Below are 17,084 nucleotides of genomic sequence, written 5' to 3'. Positions count from 1 at the left end.
GCCCTCTCCCCTGGGCGCATGTCTCTGGCTTCAGGGCGTGAGGTGCTGGAAGATGGGTTGGGCCAGCGGTATGGTATTGGCTCCCCCTTGGAGCGCTCCAGGTGGGGCAAAGGCAGTGCGGCCAGTGAACGCAAACATGCTGAATGACAACACCTTCTGGCGGCTTCCACAGCTCCTGAACATGTGCTCTCTCTCCTCCACTCAAAACCTGGGTCTAATTCAGGGTGCCCTTTCCCAGCCTCCCTCACTAGGGACACTTAGGGAGGAGTTAGTGGAGTCAACGGGTGGTGCTTCCAGAATGTTCTCTGAAGAGACTGGCTGGGCTGGGAGGTCACCCTCTGGCCCTTGCCCCTCCTTCCTGGAATGTTTGGCCAGTGCTTGGGAAATGCAGTGGATTCATGGTGCAGGTACTGCTCCAGCAATAACCCTGGAGGCAAAAAAAAATCCAAGGTCCCAGGTTCAATCTCCAGCAGTATCGAAAGCCAGAGCTGAGTAGTGCTCTGGTGTCTTGTCTCTTATCTTTCACTCTTAATTCTCTGATTAAAATTAATTTTTTTCTTTCCTCCAGTGTTATTGCTGGGGCTAAGTGCCTGTACTACAAATCCACTGCTCCTGGAGGCCATTATTTTTTTTTTCCATTTTATTGGATAGGACAGAGAAATTGAGAGAGGAGGGGGAGATAGAGAGGGAGAGACACCTGCAGACCTGCATCACTGCTTGTGAAGTACCTTCCCACCCCCGCAGGTATGCAGGTCCTTGCACTTAACACTGTGTGCTTAACTGGATGTGCAGCTGCCCACCACACACACACACACACACACACACACACACACACACGCATCCCATTTATTTTTTTGCCAGAGCACTGATTAGCTCTGGCTTATGGTGATGCAGGGGATTGAAGATTGAACCTGGGACTTTGGAGCCTCTTTGCATAACCATTATGCTATCTACCCCTGCCCCCCCTTTAAATTTTTTTTAATCTTTATTGGATAGAGCCAGAAATCAAGAGAGAAGGAGGTGATAGGGAAAGTCAGAAAGATACCTGCAGCCCTGCTTCACCACTTGTGAAGTTTTCCCTCTGCAGGTGGGGACTGGGGGCTCGAACCTGGGTCCTTGCTCACTGTAATGTGTGCTCAACCAGGTGTGCCACCATCTGGCCCCTGCCCTCTTTTAAGATAGAAAGATACCATAGTGTAGTGCTATGCTCCTCCCAGTACCATGGCACAAGCTGGACTATACCTATGGCAAGGCTTTGGCCCAATTCAGTAAGCTATCTCTCTGGCCTTGTGATTAAAAAAAAAAAAAGTATATATTTATTCATGAGAGAAGGAGGGAGGGAGAACCAGGGTATCACTCTGGCATGTGCAATGCCAGGGAGTGGACTCAGGACCTCTTGATTGAGAGCCCACTGTTTTATCCACTGCACCCACCACCTTCTGGCCTATGAGTGTTTTGTTTGTATACTTACATCTGAGAGAGACAAAGAGATCAACCACAACACCCAAGCTCCCTTCACTGTGCTGGGCGTGACTCTAATCTGTGTCGCACACATGGCAAAGCAGCACACTAAGTGAGCTATGTCACCAGTTCCATGTAGTTTTATTTAATTTAGTTTTTAATTTTAACCAGAGCACTGCTTAGCTCTGGCTTATGGTGGTGCCAGGGGTAGAATCTCGGACCTTGGAACCTCAGGCAAGAAGATATTTTTGCAGAAACACTATGCTATCTCCTCACCACCCCCCATCCCTAAAAAAAGCAAGTTGGAGGTGACACAGTGAATAAGACTGGATTTTCAGGGCGGGGGGGGGGTTGGTAGTATAATAGTTAGATAAAGAGACTTTCGGGAGTCGGGCAGTAGCGCAGTGGGTTAAGCGCACATAGCATGAAATGCAAGGACCATCGTAAGGATCCTGGCTTCCCACCTGCAGGGGAGTTGCTTCACAGGCAGTCTTTCTCTTCCCCTCTTTGTCTTCCCCTCCTCTCTCCATTTCTCTGTCTGATCTAACGATGACATCAATAACTACAACAACAATAAAAAAAACAAGGGCAACAAAAGGGAAAATAATTTTTTTTTAAAAAGAGACTCTCATGCCCGAGGTTATAAAGTCCCAGGTTCAGTCCCCTGCACCACCATAAGCCTGGGCTGAACAGTGCTTTTTAAAAAAAGAAAGAAATTACTGTTGAATGTAAAGCATTAATTCCCCAATAAAGAAATAAATTATTTTAAAAAAAAAGAAAGAAAAAAAAACTGGATTTTCACACATGAGGTCCCAAGTTGACCCCCAGTATCAGTTCTTTTTAAATATTTATTTATTCCCTTTTCTTGCCCTTGTTGTTCTATTGTTGTAGTTACTATTGTTGTCATCATTCTTAGATAGGACAGAGAGAAATGGAGAGAGGAGGGAAGACAAAGAGAAGGAGAGAAAGACAGACACCTGCAGACCTGCTTCACCGCCTGTGAAGCGACTCCCCTGCAGGTGGGGAGCCGGGGGCTCGAACTGGGATCTGCCGGTTTTGCGCCACATGCGCTTAACCTGCTGCGCTACTGCCCGACTCCCTCTTTTTTCTTTTTTTTCCCTAGAGGCCAGTGAACTCAGAGAGTATGCTTTTTTTTTTTTTTTTTTTCTTTCCCCAAAGCACTGCTCAGCTTTGGTTTATGGTGGTGCAGGGATTAAACCTAGGACTTTTTGGTGCCTCAGGCACAAGACTTTCTGCATAACCATTATGCTATCTCCCTATCTCTAAAAATAAATAATTAAAATTCTAGAAAAAAAAACGAACAGATGGCCTGGGAGGTCATGCAATGGATAGAGCATTAAACTTCAAAGCATGAGGTCCTGATTTCAGCCCCTGGCATTGCATATGCTAGATATAATTATATATACATATATATATATATATATATATATATATATATATATATACACACACACATATATGATATAGTGCATATATTATATAGTGCATATTATATATAGTGCATATTATATATGTATATATACATACATACATATATATAGTAGTGTCACTGTCCATTGCTACCCTCTGCACTGCCCTCTGGGTGAAGCTGACTGCCAACCACACTGGAGTCATAGCTTGAGGACAGAAGAGCTGCAGGAAGGGTTTACAACTCTGCTGTCGGAGTGGACACTGAGTCTGTGCCAGTACTGGGTATTGCTGAGCAGAGGGACGCTGACTGGACAGGGAAGTGACACCCCCCAGGGGCTGCCCAGCCCAGGCCTGGCAGTGGGCGTTTAGGTTGGCGATGACAGCAAAGGTCTGTGATTGCCACCTAGTGGCAGCTGCTGGGAATTGCGAGCAGACAGCTTCCATTTCCTAAGCCGAGCGGACACAGGACTACAGTGTAGACATGCTCCTGCTCCCTCTTGAGACGCAAGCTGCCAACCAAGAGACAGAGTCTGGGTGATCTGGGCCCCCGGGGAGGCCACACACTTTTCTGGCCAACCAGGCTGATGGAGCGTGGTGATAGGGGGGCAGTCTCCTCAGGAAGAGACTGGCTCAGACTGACACCCTCCTGCCCAATGGATGCAAACGCTCGGGATTGGGAGCCGAAGCTTCTAGAACATTTTGGACTGCCCAGCCACACCTCTTCAGAGCAAGGAGCACCTTTTACAGCCCAAAAAGTCCAGCAACGACAGACAGACGCCATCCAAAGAGTAAAAGTTTGATGGAGAATTGGGACAGGCAATTGGACATTTTTGTGTCCAGACAAGGGGAAATCAAGGGGAATGGTAATGCCTACAAGGCCAAGTCCATGATATTTTTCACTTTTGGAGGGTGGGGAGAGGAAGGGGCACGCAGGTGCTGGGGCCTCATAGAGCAAAGCATATGCTTCCTCACTGAGCTATCCGCACACGCCCACTTTGATGTTCACTCTATTCTGGCCACTAGCAGACAGCCACCTTGTCTCCACCCTCAGCAGCCTGCTCCCCAGCTTGTTGAGAGGCTAAGAGCAATACTATGCCAGTTACACGTGCACTATGCATACACTTCTATCAACCTCCGGACCTTTGCACGTGCTGTTCCACTCTCTGGCATTCTCCCTCCTCCCTTCTACAGTTAACACCTATTCATCCAACTCCCCAGAGCCTTTCTGGACCTCCCCGCGGGGACCTGTCTAAAATGCATCTCCTTTGTGTCTCCCTGGGGTTCAGCACGCTGTCACTGTTTTCAGGAGTGAATTTAAGGGTGGACAGATAGATAGGTTCTTAGCCAAGCACGCAAAGAAACTTCCAGGCTTTCTCCAAAGGGACGAGCACTGGCAACCCCTCCCCCCACACACACACATCCTCCCCTTTCCGATTACACTTGGGCTCCACCCTGTAACAGCTGCTCTCATCTTCCTGTCTCTACCCGGATCACTGTCCCCGCAGGTGTGGCCACATCTGCTGGTGCTACCCCAGCAGTCCGTGCAGCGGCCCCTGCGGAGGTTAGCAAGGCGCCTTGGGTCAATACCGGCTCAGGGATGGATCTGGCCTCGCCGCCTCGGAGCGGGGCAGCTCTGCCGCGGTTCAGCAGATCCCGCGCAGCAGAGGCCAGGCGGCGCCCCGAGAAAGCCATCTGCTGCGTTCCCCCGCGGGCGGGGAGATCATTAGACGGTTCCCCCCAGGGACACACCGCGGGCGCGTGGCAGCTGGGCACCGGCGACAGACCCCGCAACTCTTGAGCGGGACGTGCGCCCCCTCTGGTGCCTGCGCGCCGCCGCCCAGCTCCCCGCGCGGCCCCGCCCCCGGGGTTTTCAAATTTGAAACCTGCGCCCTTTCCCGCCCGAATTGCGGCAGGAGGGGCGGGGCCAAACCTAGCCAATCGCAAGACCGGATGGTGAGACCACGCCCGCCGCCGCCATCGGTGGCGGCCCCGCCCCTCGGAGCCCACGTGCGGAGGCAGAGCCGGGGTCCCCGCGCGGGTCGCCGAGGCCCAGAGTCGCCACGTCACCGGCGGGGGGCGCCGCACCCCAGCCGGGGGCCGCACGAAGGCCGGGCCTGGAGGGCGCGGGGACGGAGCGGGGGAGCCGGGGAGGGCGGCGGCCGCCGGGCGCACTCGGAGGGGCGTTCCGGGGGGCGCGGCGGCGGGCGGGGCGCGGCGGGGGGCGGGGCGGCGCGGTGTTTGTTGCGCCGCGTCAGTTACATTGTAACAAAGTGGGACCCCGCGCCCGCGCCCGCACCCGGCCTAGCGCCGCCGGCATGGAGCCCGTGGCCAGAAACATCCAGGTGCTGCTGCAGGCCGCCGAGTTCCTGGAGCGCCGCGAGAGAGGTGAGGCGGGGGTGCGGGCGGGGCCCCCTCCTCCGCGCGGCCCCAGGGCCCCTCCCTGCCCGCCCGGGACCCGGACCCCCGAGGCCGCCCGGCTGACGCGCGGGCTCCGTCTGCAGAGGCCGAGCACGGCTACGCGTCCCTGTGCCCGCACCGCGGCCCCGGCGCGCCCCACCCGGCACGAAGGCGACCTCCGCAGGCTGGCGAGCTGGACAGCGGGCGGTGAGCGCGGGGCGGCGGCGGAGGGAGGGTTGGCTGCGCCCACCTCGCCCTCTTGGGACTGCGCCCCGAGGATCCCTATCGACTCCCACTCGCACTCCCTTTCCCAGCTTATCATACCAAGGGCTCCCCCCCCCCCCCGCGACCTTCCTCCTGTTCCCTCCCCTCAGCTCTTGCCCGCCCCCGCCACACACACAGCTGAATGCTTCTCCCCCGCCCTCCACTCTTGTTTCTGGGTGACTTGTTTCTGGGTTCAACCTCAACTGTCACCTACTCCAGGAAGCCCTCCCTGCATGCCTGGTCAGGACCCATATCCTCCCGGGCAAGTGTCTCAGCACTTTACTGTCTTTGTCTCCACCTGTCGTCTCAGGTGTTTGCGGCCCCCACCCTGGACTAGGTTGGGGGCGGACATTTGAAATGGACTTTCAGGCCCTGGGTCCGAGGGTGCGGGTTAGAGGCTGACATGCTGTGACCCCGTCTGTCTTTGGCAGGTCTGCGCACAATGAGCTGGAGAAGCGTAGGTGAGTCCCAGCCCCCAGGCCTGCCTCCCCTCAGCTGCCCTACCGTTGTCCCTCTGTCCAGCCAGGCCGGCTGGCACTGCCCTCCAGATCCCTTCCCCCGCAGGAGGGCCCAGCTGAAGCGGTGTCTGGAGCAGCTGAAGCAGCAGATGCCCCTGGGGGCGGACTGTGCCCGGTACACCACGCTGAGCCTTCTGCGCCGGGCCAGGGTGCACATCCAGGTGAGGGCTGCCCCGAGGAGGAGTGCTGTGGAGGGTGGCTGGGGCCGGGACCTGCCTGACAGTGCTCAGAAGAGCACTTGTTCTGCGGTGTAAGGTGGCAAGCCGCTGGGCTAGGTGGACACGGGGTTCCCCTGGACTATGGGGGGCTGGTCCTTGCTCGCCCTCTCCCCCTCGCTGGGAGGCTGCTCAGGCCACCAGACAGGCCCAGCACTTAGGAAGTGGCTGCTCCGAGGAAGGAATCCAGCGCCCCCTGGTGGACAGAAGTGGGCTGCCCTGACTCCACCATAGAGGCGACCCTGCAGTGGGGGTGGCCTCCCTTGCCCTCTGGATTAGGGGCACCCAGCCCTTCTGAGAGGAAGCCATGGAGGCACTGCCAGGCTGAGTGCCAGGACACAACTGGAACCCCAGACGGGGCCCCTGATGAGCATTCTCCTGGGGTCGGGTGGGGGCAGTTCATAAGCGGCTGGGTGCCATGTCCCGGCCGGCTAAAGTGCCCCTTCCTCTCTTGGCTGCGGACCTGCTTCCCACACGGGTGTGTCCCAGGGAGCAGGCGCTCGGCATCACACTTCCTTTGAAGCCACTTCACCTCTCTCTGGCCTCCCTGCTTTCTGCTGAACCTCCTGGGTCTGAATGTTCTTCACAGCAGTGATCTGACCAGGTCCACCTGCTGCTCGGCCCCTCCCAGCTCAGGCCTTGCTGCTCCCCATGCTGTTGACAGCAGCTGAGCTGGCACACTGCTGGCTGCCCGCCTGGACAGTGGGCTTTGCCTCAGCCCCCAGTCCTGCTGACTGGGCACCACAGGCTTTTGATGGCGGAGCCTGGAAGGGGCGTGGCAGAGAGGAAGCCTTCAGGCTCCTGGGCGGCTCTGGCCCACAGCAACATCGATGGCCCCTTTGGTCTGTCTGGGAGGAGCTGGTGGCAACTTTTCTGTTTCCTTTCAAAGACTGGGACACCTGGCAGCTCCAGGCCTATCCCAAGGGCAGTGGTGGGCTCTGCCAGGGAACGGCCTTTAAGTTTTGTGGTCTCTTTCCCCACCTCACAGGCCTGGGGAGGGGGCCTGGCTGCACAGGGATATGGGAGCTGCCCTGGGACCCCTACTTAGTGAGCCCCCAGGACACTGACCACTCCTCGCCCCTTTGGGCTCCACAGAAGCTGGAGGAGCAGGAACAGCGGGCGCGCAGGCTCAAAGAGAAGCTGCGGAGTCAGCAGCAGAGCCTGCGGCGGCAGCTGGAACAGCTGCGGGGACCCATGGGGGGTGAGCGGCTGCGGGCCGACAGCCTGGACTCCTCCGGGCTCTGCTCTGAGCGCTCCGACTCTGACCAGGGTAAGTGCCCGAGCCCCGGGGGTGGTGGTGGTGGGGACCAGGTGGACACAGGCCAGCCCTGCTGACTGATCCTTCTGCAGAAGAGCTGGAGGTGGACGTGGAGAGCCTGGTGTTCGGGAGCGAGGCCGAGCTGCTGCGGGGCTTCAGTGCGGGTCAGGAGCACAGCTACTCACACCGAGGCGCCGCTTGGCTATGACCTGACTCCTCCACGCCCTGCCAGGGCCGCTTCCTCTCATCACGGACTAAAGGACCCTTGTGGGAACAGGTGCCCTGCCCTGCTATCCACAGTGCCTCCTGGGTGGGGTGCCTGGTCCCGAGCCCTGCGGGCCGGGTGGCTCAGGCCTGGGCACCTTTCCAGGCGTTTTTGTGTAGCACTTGGCTCTCCTGTCGCCAAGGGGGCAGGAAGCTGCTGGGGCCTTTGGGTCCCTTCCTGGGCAAGGCCCCAGGCTTTGCCCCACAGATCCTGTACAGTATTTTCATTAAAAGCCTCTTCCCTTAACTTCCCCTCCTTGGCTCTGTCTGATGAAAATGGGGACCTCCCAGCCGCAGACAGAACAGCAGCAGCGGCGGGCCGGTCAGGCCACTCACTGCTCAGGAGGTACCAGTCAGCCCGACCATCCCCCCCCCCACACACGGGGCCAAGGTTGAGCGCGTGACCTAAGAGGACCAGGAGACAGCCCCCACCTGAACCAAGGCTTGCGGACTCCCGAGCTGGGCTGAGTGAATTCACAGATTTATTGAGTGCCTGCTGCGCCGGGTGTCGCTCCAAGTTCCTGGGACAGAGTCGAGAGCCAAGGCCCTGCCCGCGTGGGGCGTACAGTCTAGTCCTTCGGCTGGCCGAGAGCTGGGGGCGGTGCCCAGCTGCCTGATGTGGGAATATGCGGCCTGGGTTCAGCCACGGGCACTGTGCTCTGGGCTCGAAAGGCACCACCCCCACCCCACCAGCAGACAGCAGAAAGGGCTGGAGACAACTTTTAATGATACGGTAGCAGGGGGGAGGGCGGACGGCCGGGCCGGCTACACGAACTGCTGCCGCTGCTGCGGTGGCTTGGTAGCGGCCTTGCTGGCAAGGTCCTTGGCCTTCTCCGTAGCGGCCAGTGCCGTCTCCTTCGCCTTCTCCTTGGCTTCCTTGGCTGTCTCCACCAGGGTTTTGGAAGGGGCCTCGCCTGCAGGCAGGGGCCGGCTTCAGAGGATGCTCATTACAACTAGTCAACCCCCAACAAGCTCGCTGTCTGAGAGCGAGCCCCAGCGGGGAGGCCGGGGCCCTGGAGAACAGGAGGGTCCCAGACACAGCGTGGTGTGCTGACGGCCGCCCCCCCCCCCCCCGCCCCAACCAGTCATGGTGGCTAGGAGGCATCTGGCAGTGCCCAGCGCACTCACCCTGCAGCTTGGCCAAGATATACTCAAAACCCTTCATGGTCTTGGTCACGTTGCTTTTGAACCGGGCGAGACCAAACTCCTGGCAATAGGGGAGAAAGGGAAGGGCCGTGAGCTGCCCACCGGCCAACACCCAAGCCCGCCCCCCCTCGATTCCCGGTGCCCCACGACTCTGCTCACCTGAACAGCTCTGGAGACACCGAAGAGGCTCGAGGAGACCCAGGCCTCCCTGCGGATTTCGGTCCAGCCGCTGTTGTCAGCGTTCACACAGTAAACACATCGCTCCTCCACCATCTGGGAAGCAGGCCCCCATCACCGTGAGCCACTCGCTGCGCTGCCCTGCCCCTCTCCCCCTGCCTCCCAAAGCTGTTTCAGGAAGCGCACTCTTCCCCAACACAAGAAGCCGCTAGGCTCTAAACTCCGCTCTTCTAGTCGGCAAACTTTGTTTTCTCCTTTTAATTTGATAGAGAAAGGAGAGACACCTGCAGCACTGCTTCACAGCTGCTGAAGCTTCCCCCCCACTGGTGGAGACCAGGGATCGAACCCAGGTAATGTGTGTGCTCAACCAGGTCCGGCGTCTTGCCCTTCACACCTGAAAGCACCTGTGTGGCTCCGTCGCAGCCCTGCATTTGCCTCACACCTTTCTATCTACATGTATGGAGAGCTTCTAGCTCGCCGTCCATCCGCTGCAGCTCTGAGCTCCTGGACACTCTATGTAAAAACTGGAAATCGGGGGAGTCGGGCGGTAGCGCAGCGGGTTAAGCGCACGTGGCGCCAAGCACAAGGACCGTGGTAAGGCTCCTGGTTCGAGCCCCCGGCTCCCCACCTGCAGGGGAGTCGCCTCACAGGCGGTGAAGCAGGTCTGCAGGTGTCTTTCTCTCCCCCTCTGTCTTCCCCTCTTCTCTCCATTTCTCTCTGTCCTATCCAACAACGACGACAGCAATAACAACAATTATAAAACAAGGGCAATAAAAGGGATAATAAAAAATGGAAATTGGGTGACCCTCACTGCTCCCTTCAGAAAGGAGAAAGTTCCAAAAGTGAAACACCTAAGTGCTGTATTTTACAGCTGGATGACCGACTAGGTGATAGGTAATAAGACGAAGTGCCCTCTGGCCCTCGACTGTGAGTGAGGCCTGCAGGTGAGAAGGCCAGAGTTACGCGCAGCCTGCTCTGTGCTCTGTGGCCTTGTAAGAAGGCCACTTCCTCGTTCCGACCCCCACCCCCGGCCACCTCATTGCACAATCCGGAGACAGCCACCTCCCGCCTGTGCGCTGTGAGGAGCTGAAAAGTTGAGCAAGTTCTCTACAAGCAGTGAGACTTTTCAGAACTGAGAAGACACTGCAGAAATGTCCCCTTGTCTGTAGAGTTTCACATTTGAAAGGGCAAGAGCTCAGATGGCCACCAGTGAAATAGCTCACTCAGACAGTAACTTGTTTTGTCATGTGTGCGGCCCAGGTTTGAGCCTGGCCCTCACTGGACTGAAGGAAGCTCTGACACTGTGGTCTGTATCTCAACAATAACAACAAAAAAAGGTGGAGGCAGGGTAGAACGCGTAATGGTTACGCAGAGACTCTCGCGCCCGAGGCTCCAAAGTCCCAAGGTTCCATTCCCTGTACCTCCATAAGCCAGAGCTGAGCAGTGCTCCGGTAAAAACAAAACAAAAACAAACCAAAAAAAAAGGAAGTGGAGTCTCTTCCCCAAATATCAGACAAATCCATTGCACAAGGCAGACGAAAGTGGAACCTCTTTCGTCAGCGCCCGAAGCCTCCCCACCCACCGGAGGGGACGTGGGGGGTTGCCGAGCCATTCAAAAAGTGGTGCTGGGGACTTCGTACTTGCAACAACTCTGCACAACAGGCACCTCGCTCCCTGGACAGTGTGCTCGGGGGGCTGGTGGCGGCCGGCCTGCCTCAGCCCCCCGCCCCGCCGTCTACTCCGGGCGCGGGGCGAGCCCCGGAGGCTTCTCACCATCAGCCGGGCGTGGTTGATGTTCCAGGTGAAGGTGGTCATGGTCTGGTTCTGCGGGTCCACGATGGAGTCCTCCAGGATGTACACCGAGTGAGCGACGTTGGCGGGGAACAGTCGCTCGGCCCAGCGCGGCATCCTGTTGGTCTTGGTCAGGAGTCGCCGGGACAGGAGTTTCTGGTCAGGGGTCACCTCCCGGTGGACTATGTCTTCCGTCAGGACATGTTTGCTGCGGCGTCGGAGCGCAGGCGACTCTCAGGAGGCTGCCCGGTGGGACCCCCCCTCCCCCCGCAGCCCGCGGCCCCGGACGGCCGGGCCCTCAGCTAACCGGGAGGGGCATCCGCGTCGCAGCCCAGACCCGGGCCAGAGCCGGCCGAGCGCCACTCTCCTGGTGCAAATTCCAGCTCCCGCCCCTCGCTGACCTGGATTCCTGGGCCAGCGCCCGGACTCCGGGCCGCAGCGGGGGCCAAGCCCGGGCCGCCCCGGGCCTCCGGGGGGTCCGCTCGAGCCCAGGCGCGCCCCGTACCTGTAGGGATTCGGGTACCGCTGCCAGAAGGCGGCGAACACTTGGTCCCAGGAGCTCCGGAGCACGCTCTGGCCCAGGAAGTACTTCACCATCGTCCCGGCCGGGGCGGGCTCAGCACCCGCGCAGCATCGGGAGCGCGGGGCCCGGGAGTGCGCGGAGGCCGGGCCGCCGGGCTCGCAGCTCAGTCCCCGCCGAGCCGCGCCCAAGCCGCCGCCGCCATGAGGACTCGGCCGGCCGCGCGTCACTTCCGGCGCAACCCAGCCACTTCCGGCACGCGTCACCAGGCCCCGCCCGCCCCTGGCCCCGCGGGCGTCGCGGCGCTGCGGCCCGAGCGGCTCCTGGGCTCCGGCGAGGGGACGGGGCTCGGGCGTCGGGCGAGGGCGCTGCCCGCCGGCTCGTGGACGCGGAGGGGCGGACGGCCGCTCCGGGAGGCTCCGCGGGACTCGGGCGTGGGTGGCGCCGCCGGGGCGCAGGTCGCCGTCCCCGCTCGGGGCCCCGGGAGCATGAGCGGGCCGCGCGTGGACGTGAAGGTGGTGATGCTGGGCAAGGAGTACGTGGGCAAGACCAGCCTGGTGGAGCGCTACGTGCACGACCGCTTCCTGGTGGGGCCCTACCAGAACGTGAGTGCCCGCGGGCCGGGCCGGGCCGGGCCGGGGGGCGCCCGCGCAGCCGCCTGAGCGCCCACCCCTGTCGTTGCAGACCATCGGGGCCGCCTTCGTGGCCAAGGTGATGTCCGTCGGAGACCGGACAGTGACTTTGGGCATTTGGGTAAGTGCCCCGCCGAGTAGCCCCGGGAGAGCCCCTCCCTCCGGACACTGGGTCCTGCGTGTTCCCGGTGGGCTGTGGCCGCGGGTTTGAACACGGAGGCCTGGAGCAGCCACTCCGGCCAGGACTGAGCCTCCCCTGCCCTTCAGGACACGGCGGGCTCTGAGCGCTACGAGGCCATGGGCCGCATGTACTACCGGGGCGCCAAGGCTGCCATAGTCTGTTATGGTAAGGGGGTGCACTGGCCTGATCCTTAAGCGGTGGGTGCCAGGCGGGCCAGAGGACGGATCCTGACCCTTGGCTGTTTCCTGCGCGCCCAGACCTCACAGACAGCAGCAGCTTTGAGCGAGCCAAGTTCTGGGTGAAGGAACTCCGCAACCTGGAGGAGGTGGGTGGCCAGGCCTCAGCAGAGAGGGCTGGGGCTCTGGGGTGCTGGCGGGGCAGCCTCTCACACTGCCGTCTGCTCCAGGGCTGTCAGATATACCTGTGCGGCACCAAGAGTGACCTGCTGGAGGAGGACAGGCGGCGACGGCGGGTGGACTTCCACGACGTCCAGGACTACGCAGACAGTAGTTGCCCCTTGGCAGCCCTGGGGGAGGGGAGGGAAGTGGCTGCTCAGCCTGGGCCACAGGAAACAGGGATGGACTCGGCAGGGTCCCTTGGAGGCTTCCCGGCCTCCCGGAACCTGGGGGATCCACAAGATTCCCAGAGTCCCCAGTCTTTCCACCTTGTCTTGGATCTGCGTTTCAGGTATGAAGCTCTAGTTCCTTCTCTTTACAGACATCAAAGCTCAGCTCTTTGAAACATCCAGCAAGACAGGACAGAGTGTGGGTGAGTGTCCTGGGGCGACAGGCAGGGACAGGAGGTGGAGAAGCGCCTGGAGTGGTGGGTCACTGGGTGATCCCTGGCTACTGGCACCGGCCTCCCTGAGCTTCCCTCCCTCTCCCTGCCCAGACGAGCTCTTCCAGAAAGTGGCAGAAGATTATGTCAGTGTGGCTGCCTTCCAGGTGATGACAGGTGTGTGCGTCCTCAGCCTCTCTGGAGACTTCCTCTAGGCCCCCAGCACCTGGCCCCCAATGGAATGGTCCTAAGCTGCCCCCTTTTCCCTTGACAGAGGACAAGGGTGTGGACCTGGGCCAGAAGGCAAACCCCTACTTCTACAACTGCTGTCATCACTGAGTCTCCGCTCACCTGGCCTGTGATTTAAAGGAACTTCTCAGAGGGGCTGGACCCAGCTCTTGTGTGGGCTTTGGGGGGGGGGGAGGGGTCAAACATCTGAGCTACCCCAGGTCCCCATGGCAGCAAAGCTGGCATCTGCCTGTGCTGGCCCATGGAGTGGAGGCGGCATGGGGCTGACTGACGGGCATAAGGAGTGTTATGGGCCAGCGTGGGTGCCAGGCTCCTGCTCTGGACAGTACTGTGTCTGCAGATTATTTAAGTGGCTTCTGATCTGTAAATAAAATCAATGCACTGTGACTTACACTCAGCCCCTCTCCCTGCTGCAGCCTGGGTGTCAAGACACCAAGTCCTCTCGTGGCCGCCTGGCAGACCTCAGTTCCTATATTAAGGATGCTCACAGCTCTTCTTTTCCTTTGAAAATGCAGTGACTCTGCCTCAGGGTTGTTGTAGAAAGTACGGGCTGCTTCCTGTCTTTTAGTGGGGAGCAAAAAGTGGAGAGGTTGGGGATGCAAAGCTTACAGTTTCTTCCAGTTGCTGAGAACAAGGCAGGCCCTGAAGTGTCCAGAGATCCAAGGGCCTTGCACCTCTGCCTCAGATTGGCTATGCCAGGCCCCTGAGTCATGCCTGTGGCTGGGATGTGAAGCTTGCAAGCAGTGTTTGTAATGTGCTTTCATGGCAGAAGAACCGTAGGTCCTCCAAGATGGAAGGTCTTGTGGATCCAGATCCAGTTTAGCTAAGAACTTGGGGTGTGTGTGTGTGTGTGTGTGTGTGTGTGTGAGAGAGAAGCGACAGTCTGTCTGTGGAGTGTAGGCAGAGGAAGGTGGCCACAAATCAGTTCAGGCCTGCTGTGGTCACATGGGAAGAGAAACCCTGGCAGGCTTGCTGCAGGGACAAGATGGTCAGGCCTGGTTCAGAGGGGAGGTAGACTTGCTAAGTTTCCTCTGAAATTGTTGTGGACTGGACTAAAGGAAACTCACCAGCCTTTTCTAGTGTGGGGAACTGGAGCCCTCAGCCTCTGCTTCCAAACCCCCAGTCTAGACTGGGGCCTCTGCTCTGCCTAGTACCTGGCCCTGCAAAACTAGAACTTCGATAAAGCTGGTCAGATTTAAAAAGTGCTTTGGTTTCACTTCTTTTTAAAAAACCAATTCCTCAAAATACCCTTCCTTTTTGGTAACGGAGACTTCCTGTGTACGGGCTAACATTGCCACCAGCCACTCCTTGGAGACTTTCTGGTAGGCCTGGGGAGAAGCCCATCTCCAGTGAGGCGCTTGCAAGGAGGGCTCAGGAGCTGCTTTCTGCTCTCACCCCAAACCCATCCTCCCTCCTGTTAGGCTACGTCTCCCACGGACAATAAAACAAAACACAGGGCAAGGGCCGTAAGAGTAAAGTTAAACTTTACTTTACAGTATTTTTTTCTATATACAAAGAATTACAGTACATGTTTATGGGGACTCCTAGCACAGCCCCCCCCCCCCTTTACACTAGGAGTTGACTTACAGCTGACAATCTATGGGAGGGTGGAGAAAACCCAGTGAAGGACCTCAGCTGGCCCCCTCCCCCAATACCATTCTTAAAAGACAGAAAGCTAGGTCTCTTGTCAGCTTGTTTCTTTACCAAGACTTAGAAAGCTGCTCTCCGTGAGCTCCCGTGCACTGTGCCCACCCTCAGCCACTCTCACCTATACACACACACACACACACACACACACACACACACACACACACACACGGGGGACCCACTGCAGGCCGCTGGCTGCCCTGCCCTGAAAGTATAAAGCACCAGAACCGCTTTTGCTCCTGCTCCCTGGGCTCACTTCCTGTCTATTGAGACTGCTCCACTTGTGGGGTGCCCCTTGTGAAGCCCCCCAGTAGCCTGACATTTTTGGTCATGGGAAAGCAGCTCTAGAGAGGAGCCACGTAAGAGTTTAATGTGCTGCTCCGCTTATGCTGCCAGGAGATATTTCTTCTCAGGTTGTGGCTCTCTAATTAAAATAAACACTATTTTCTTAACAAGTCTTCCCCTTAATCTTCATAAGCAATAGATGTGATCCCATGAGAGTGGAAGAGGTAGAGAGGGTCAGAAAGTAGCCATGGGAGACCCTGGAGCTCTTTACACCAACCTGTTTCCAGCAGTGTGGATGGAGGCTGTGGATGAAGTGCCACCAGCCCTGAAATGCTCGCGGCCACCCTCACCACCCTCATTTGGACATGCCATCTCTCCCCTCTGGACTGTGGGGGCTACTCCAGGCTGAGGTGCAGGCCTCGCTGAAGCTCCTCCTGCCTGTCCCCACCTCTAACAGCCTCAAACCGGTCTACATAGTCTCTCCTCTCAAACAGGAACCTGGGCTTCTCAAGATGCCAGGCCCTCCACCCTTGGCAGTGCTTATTTATACCAGGAAGTTAGCAAAGTTAGCACCATCATTACAGTGTGTGTGTGTGTGTGTGTGTGTGTGTGTGTGTGTACACACGTGTACAAAGCAATCGCCTAGTTTATCTCCTACAGTAACCTCTGTCCCTAGGAAGCTCAGCTGAGAGCTAACTGGCTGTAGCCAACGTCTCATCTACATAGCTCTAGATGACCTGGAATGTCTAACACAAGGAACAGTCCAAACATTCAGCAGGAAAAAGAGGAGGCTTGTGGCATGCTCTGAGAGGTTAGGGTAGGACGCTGGGCTCCTCTGCCCTCCTGGCTGATAAGCTCAGACGGTAACCACATCCAGAAAAAGCCTTGGGAGAAGCCCACGGTAGAGGTGCAGAGGGCACCCTCAGCGCTGTTCTGACTCCTCTGCGGGGAAGCTTCCTGCCTCCCAGCTCTCACAAGGCCAGGAAGGACTGCTGACACGCTTCACGCCCTGGCTGTAGTATGGGTGGAGGGTGTGAAGAGTAAAGCCAACATTTCCACAATGGTGAAGATGCACATTTGTAGTTGCTCAGAAGAGGATTGACAGTGATTTAAATCACTTCAAATGCAGTAACTTGGGGTGGGGAGGGGAGTGGAGAGCAGACGTTGAAAACCATGTTTACAAAAATGCTCTGGGAGCAGGGAGGGCTGTTCTAATATTACAGTAGGTCTGGACCAGAAGAAAAGCAAGCGAGGCTTTCAGCTGAAACATCGTTTCCATGTGTCCCCCAACTTTTTATAGTTCAGGAGAGGTTATGACACACCAGGTTATGACAATGCAGAAGCTTGCCAGGGAACATCTAGGCAGGCGCTCTGGAGAACCCAATTTCTAGGTCAAATGCCAAAATGCCAGCCTACACAAAAAACAGGAGTTTCTAAGAGAAAAGGGCTCAGCAGAGGCTCCAGGAGCATCCCCAAGGCTAAGAGGTCACTCCCTCCCATCATGCCAGAGTTTCACTTCCTAACAGTCCTTCCGACTTGGATTCTGTGTGGCGACTGTGTAAGTCCAGCATCAAATGCTGCTATCGGGTCAACAGTTGAATTTCCAGTTTCCAATCAACTGGAGTCTTTAAATGGCCTTGTGAAAGCCTGGCTGTCTATACATTTAGATAAAACACAACCCCTCAAAACAAGCACAGCCTAGAAGTTGTTTCCCCAGGCAGGTCTGGAGTGAAATAGCCAACGAATGGTGGAGAATGAAAGAACCAAATCAAAACCACAAAGCGCCAATCATGGCTCAGCACCCCTCCTGCCCCCTTCCTGTCCTGGGAGAGCTATTTTAGAGCGGCTGTCAAGTCAATCACCTCCCAAAG

At 57.7% G+C, this 17,084-nt stretch overlaps 3 protein-coding genes and 1 long non-coding RNA gene across 5 annotated transcripts; 2 read left to right on the top strand and 2 right to left on the bottom strand.

Annotated features, from left to right (window-relative positions):
- The first annotated feature begins 4,827 nt into the window (after nt 1-4,827).
- Nucleotides 4,828-7,899, top strand: MXD3 (MAX dimerization protein 3). Of its 2 annotated transcripts, XM_007524344.2 has the most exons (6): nt 5,071-5,277; nt 5,394-5,496; nt 5,985-6,014; nt 6,118-6,232; nt 7,382-7,556; nt 7,637-7,899. In XM_007524344.2, the coding sequence occupies exons 1-6, from the start codon at nt 5,208-5,210 to the stop codon at nt 7,750-7,752; spliced, it is 609 nt and encodes a 202-aa protein (XP_007524406.1). In that variant the 5' UTR covers nt 5,071-5,207; the 3' UTR covers nt 7,753-7,899. The 2 variants fall into 2 exon arrangements, with proteins under 2 accessions (XP_060053218.1, XP_007524406.1); XM_060197235.1 differs by lacking the exons at nt 7,382-7,556; nt 7,637-7,899 and adding an exon at nt 6,876-7,358 and having other exon boundaries at nt 4,828-5,277; nt 5,985-6,232.
- Nucleotides 7,900-8,268: 369 nt separating this feature from the next.
- Nucleotides 8,269-11,652, bottom strand: PRELID1 (PRELI domain containing 1). Its single transcript, XM_007524345.3, has 5 exons — nt 11,428-11,652; nt 10,905-11,130; nt 9,114-9,227; nt 8,937-9,015; nt 8,269-8,722 (listed from the first exon to the last, which is right to left on the bottom strand). The coding sequence occupies exons 1-5, from the start codon at nt 11,517-11,519 to the stop codon at nt 8,574-8,576; spliced, it is 660 nt and encodes a 219-aa protein (XP_007524407.1). The 5' UTR covers nt 11,520-11,652; the 3' UTR covers nt 8,269-8,573.
- Nucleotides 11,653-11,771: 119 nt separating this feature from the next.
- RAB24 (RAB24, member RAS oncogene family) lies at nt 11,772-13,674 on the top strand. Its single transcript, XM_007524347.3, has 8 exons — nt 11,772-12,047; nt 12,127-12,195; nt 12,342-12,420; nt 12,513-12,580; nt 12,662-12,761; nt 12,973-13,023; nt 13,147-13,209; nt 13,307-13,674. Exons 1-8 carry the CDS (start codon nt 11,931-11,933, stop codon nt 13,369-13,371), a joined length of 612 nt encoding a protein of 203 aa, XP_007524409.1. The 5' UTR covers nt 11,772-11,930; the 3' UTR covers nt 13,372-13,674.
- Nucleotides 13,675-14,748: 1,074 nt separating this feature from the next.
- LOC132540338 (uncharacterized) lies at nt 14,749-15,218 on the bottom strand. Its single transcript, XR_009551491.1, has 2 exons — nt 15,080-15,218; nt 14,749-15,049 (listed from the first exon to the last, which is right to left on the bottom strand). It is a non-coding gene; the product is annotated as an uncharacterized LOC132540338 (long non-coding RNA).
- Between the last annotated feature and the right edge of the window lie 1,866 nt (nt 15,219-17,084).

Source organism: Erinaceus europaeus, chromosome 9 (genome assembly GCF_950295315.1).
Source record: "Erinaceus europaeus chromosome 9, mEriEur2.1, whole genome shotgun sequence".
NCBI classification, from domain to species: Eukaryota; Metazoa; Chordata; class Mammalia; order Eulipotyphla; family Erinaceidae; genus Erinaceus; species Erinaceus europaeus.
Note: the sequence above shows the minus strand (reverse complement) of the source record. Positions and strands in the feature narration are given on the sequence as shown.